At 35.6% G+C, this 4,373-nt stretch overlaps 1 protein-coding gene across 1 annotated transcript; it reads right to left on the bottom strand.

Moving 5' to 3' along the window:
• Nucleotides 1-237: 237 nt before the first annotated feature.
• LOC135227128 (cuticle protein 7-like) lies at nt 238-1,637 on the bottom strand. Its single transcript, XM_064267005.1, has 3 exons — nt 1,598-1,637; nt 856-936; nt 238-736 (listed from the first exon to the last, which is right to left on the bottom strand). The coding sequence occupies exons 1-3, from the start codon at nt 1,607-1,609 to the stop codon at nt 359-361; spliced, it is 471 nt and encodes a 156-aa protein (XP_064123075.1). The 5' UTR covers nt 1,610-1,637; the 3' UTR covers nt 238-358.
• Nucleotides 1,638-4,373: the final 2,736 nt, after the last annotated feature.

Here is a 4,373-nt window from a genome sequence, read left to right as displayed (position 1 = left end):
CGGGAGGGTACCAGAACAATATAATTAGGCTGGACTCGATGCTTAAGGAAAGGTGTAATAACACCTTAAAGGTGTTGTTACACATACCCATTTACTGGAACTCTCTCTCTCTCTCTCTCTTCTCTCTCTCTCTCTCCTCTCTCTCTCTCTCCTCGTGAGAAATTTCAACACTTCTCTCTAAGGCAGGTCAATGAATAAACTGATTAGATTTAGTTACTGACGAAGAAAAGATAAGTAAATGATGCATCAATAATTTATTTACTCTGTGCTGTACATTGTATATTTACATTTCTTCATCTCGTCCTCAAATCATTCTGCTGGTAAAAGGTTACTCGTTTGTCTTCACAGGATTTGATTCTCAGCCATATACAGGGCGACCGCTCTCGTTGGATTCCTCTGAATCGGGGGCTGAATAAGTAGGCCTAGGAGCTGAATAAGTGGGCCTAGGGGCTGAGTAAGATGGCCTTGGAGCTGAGTATTCCCTGGACTCAACTGAGTCTGGGTAACGAGCCTCTCCCTGGTACTGGACGTCAGCTACGTAGCCTGAGTCTCCGTCCACGTAGTAAGTCACAGTCTGGAGGCGACCATCGGGCAGCTGGACGTAGTACGACCCCTGAGTGTGGTCGCCGTCACGGGACTCCTGGTGGCCGAAGTCGTTGCCTGAGTACTCGTCCTTCACGGCCCAGTCGAAGTCGTACTTGGCCTCAGTGGACTCGTCGGAATATTCAAGGGAAGCCTATAAAGGAGAGGGGGAGTTGGCACTTTAGATCTCTAAGGACATACGTGAGAAAAATGCCTTTATACTCAATGTAACTCTGACCAGGTGTCAACAACACAGGTGCTTTCTATAATTACCTGAGGAGCGTTATAAGAGTATGCTGGTGGTCGCTTGTCGGCTGATGTTGTGACGACCATGAGGCCCAAGAAAATGACGACCTGGAGAAAAAAAAATTCACTCAGATGTTAAATTGCTTTTTGTCGAGTTTTAATGAGGTACAAATATCAATTCGTTCCTTCTATCATTGGGGTATCACGAAAGCATCAGTCAAAACATGGTAAATCATAATTCTTTTCTATCTTCAATATTCTGTAACTTTCTTTATGCACTCATCAAAAGACTTCTGTCAACATTTTATTGCAAGACTAACATACCCATTCTTCAATTTTCGTTATTAGGTTTTGAGAAATACAACGCTGAGAAAACAAGTTATTCAAGTAGAAAAGCAATAAATGCATGAATTCCATACCTTATATATTTGTATACTGTGTGTTCTTCAGTGTGTTTTTTAATATTTTGTGTTTATGTGTTCGTCCTTTAGATATGTATGTATAATTGAGCATATATGACCCTAAGTTTAGCATCACGTACGAGATTTAGCTGAATAAAACGTCTAAAAAGTCAACAGAAGCATTAAAACAGTGCAAACGAACGAAAAGAAAGTAAACAAAGAAAAAAAAAGAAAAAAAAACATATAAAAATTAGTCGTGATTTTGTCAATATATCACTACAGTGCCCATCCCTAACAATATAATACATAGTCTATGTCCAGTTCTACTCAGAAATAATTCCAAGCCTTTCTGAAGAATATAATTCTACCTTTGAGATCATTGTACTGGCTCGTTGTGTGGTTCGTCTGTGTCCATTCCAAAAATCTTGAGCTCGTATTTATACGCGAGTGGAGGTCACTGGTATGGCGTGACGTCACGGGGCAGCTTTTTGTTTGGCTCTCTGTACGGCAGAAGGCGGGGCAGGAATAAAAATAAATTGCAGGTCATCAAATTTTGCCTTAACTTTAATTATCTACAATTTCAGCAGTGCTGCCTAAATGGCGTTATCGTTTTAGATTTAAAAAAAGAGATAATGACTCGTCATACTTTTGTATTTGTCAAGGATTACTTTAAAGGTTAAAAGTATTCACACAGTTGCCTCTGATAAAGTCAAGGGAATGACAAAGATTAACTGGTGTAGGCTGGCAGATAACTGAATTGTTTATTATCTTTTAAGTCTATGTATTATCATTGGGTTTCTTTATTTCGCTAACGTGTTGTAGAGTGGCGATGTTAAACTGTACCTTCGAACAAACTAAAAATGTCCAAACATTCCAAATATGTTAACCATTTTTCAGAAAAAGAAAAACTTTTATGAAGAACAGCTGAATAATAACAAATCCGGAGAGGCAACTTTTGTAATGCACATCTTTACATAACAAATGTTTTAGAAAATGAAGATAAATAAATAAATAACACAACTTAAAAACAAAAACTCTTGCAGGATATAAAAAAAGTCAATACTAAACGAAATGCACATCTTTACATAGCAAATGCTTTAGAAAATAAGGAAAAAAAATAAAGCTCGCAACTTCAGAACAGAATCTCTTACAGGATAAAAATGTCAAAAATAAACATTTCTTAGTTGAAAGGATGTTATGAAAATACTTGTTAAATATTAATGATTTTCTATTGAATCATTTAAAGGTTTTAAATTCTCTTATATTGTTACGTCGTTGTATGTTTTTATATTATCATTAATACAGAATCATTTCAATACAATTTATTTTATGGCACTTTTGCCAAAACAATAAATAAATTAGTGCTTCATCGTCTTCTAGGTAGAAAATGATCCATTTTTATCGAAATACTGCAATTTGAAATATGGAAACTTCCCGTCAGAAGTTGGCTTTAGATTATATTCGAATATCCTTTTCAGCCTAATGCTAAGACAAATGTCTTTGGATAAAAAGAAAAAAAAAACATACGTCTGGTGTTTTCTGGTAACATAAGAAATCAGAATTTGAGCAGTGACGTAATTTGCCCTTGGGATTGGAAGGTGAAATATCATTATAATTTTGTTCGAAATTATCATATTCAAAGAAGTATCCTTATTCAGTTTGTTTTTTTATTTTCACCTGGCTTTTTTTTTTAACATTATTACCTTAGAAGATGAACAAATTCGCATTTTTCGGGTCCAATAATGCATTTGACGAGGATCTGATGTAAAGAATTAATAATAATGATAAAATTCAATGATAATGTTGAAGTCTCGCAATAAAAGCAACGAGAATAATAAAATTAAAAACAATACTTTCTGTCATATTGAAATGAGGAAGACATTTTTCAAAACAGCAAAAAATGGATATGTTCTGTAATTTTCGTATCCAATGTCGATGAAAGGGACTTTGACTTAGAATCTCGTTCTAACTTCTAAGGAAGAAACAATTTATGACACCCTTATTAATCATCCATTTCTGAATGCTAAGAAAGTCAAAGCATTCCATTACTCTGTGATGACGATTCATCCCATAATTCACTTGCAGTCACTGCTTTCAGACGCTGCAATAAGGAATTATGGCATCTGTTGAATCTTTACTGTTTCGTGGCTTATTACAGTACCAGTGCCTTGAAACTGTACCCGCTAAATCTTGTGTCTTATTTCGTCAGTCCACTTCATCCGAGTTGTGGATGATATTTCATCCTTTTATCTTTTCCGGGTGTAATTACCCAATCTCTTGTTATTTTTTTTATGTTCATCGTATGCTTCTAAATTCCCCGTATAGTTCATTTCAGGTTCGCGTTAGACCTTTTTTTTTTAATCATGGAACCATTTATTTTTAACTGGAAGCCTCTCTTACGTTAGACGCTAAAGTAATAATCTGTTGAGGAACCTTCTCCATGCCTTGCTTCTCAACATCGATGTCTTACATAGGCCTTTATGTATATATGTAGATATATATATACATGCATACATACATAAATACATACATATATAAATATACTATAAAATCACAAAAGTAGGCACGTGATTTTGTTTAACAGCAAAAGCCACAGGGAAAATTTTTAAAAATGAAAAGACAGAGTGCCAAGTACTTTCGTGTATTTACCACATCTTCGGGGCACAAAGTGATCTGGATCACTTTGTGCCCCGAAGATGTGGTAAATACACGAAAGTACTTGGCACTCTGTCTTTTCATTTTTAAAAATTTTCCCTGTGGCTTTTGCTGATATATAAATATATTTAACCATGATTTTAAATCTCGGTACTTCTCAAAAAAGATTTGGTAGCAATGAACCAGAGCAGCAGGCACTGGAATCTCTCTCTCTCTCTCTCTCTCTCTCTCTCTCTCTCTCTCTCTCTCTCTCTCTCGACAACACTTCCCCCTCTCCATTACCTAAGGCAATTAAATCAGACTCGTGAACTTACAGAAATACATTTATTTAAGAGCAAAGTATTAGCTAAATAAACTCAGGTTCTTAACAAAAAGATTAAATAAAAGATTTAAAAGATTGAACTCAGATAGCTCACTCCATATTTCTCCTACAATAACCAACATTATCATAGTCATGAAACTGGGCAAGTCATAATACAGACTCCATAG

The sequence above is a fragment of the Macrobrachium nipponense genome, chromosome 15 (genome assembly GCF_015104395.2).
Source record: "Macrobrachium nipponense isolate FS-2020 chromosome 15, ASM1510439v2, whole genome shotgun sequence".
NCBI lineage: Eukaryota > Metazoa > Arthropoda > Malacostraca > Decapoda > Palaemonidae > Macrobrachium > Macrobrachium nipponense.
This window is presented reverse-complemented; position numbering and strand designations above follow the sequence as displayed.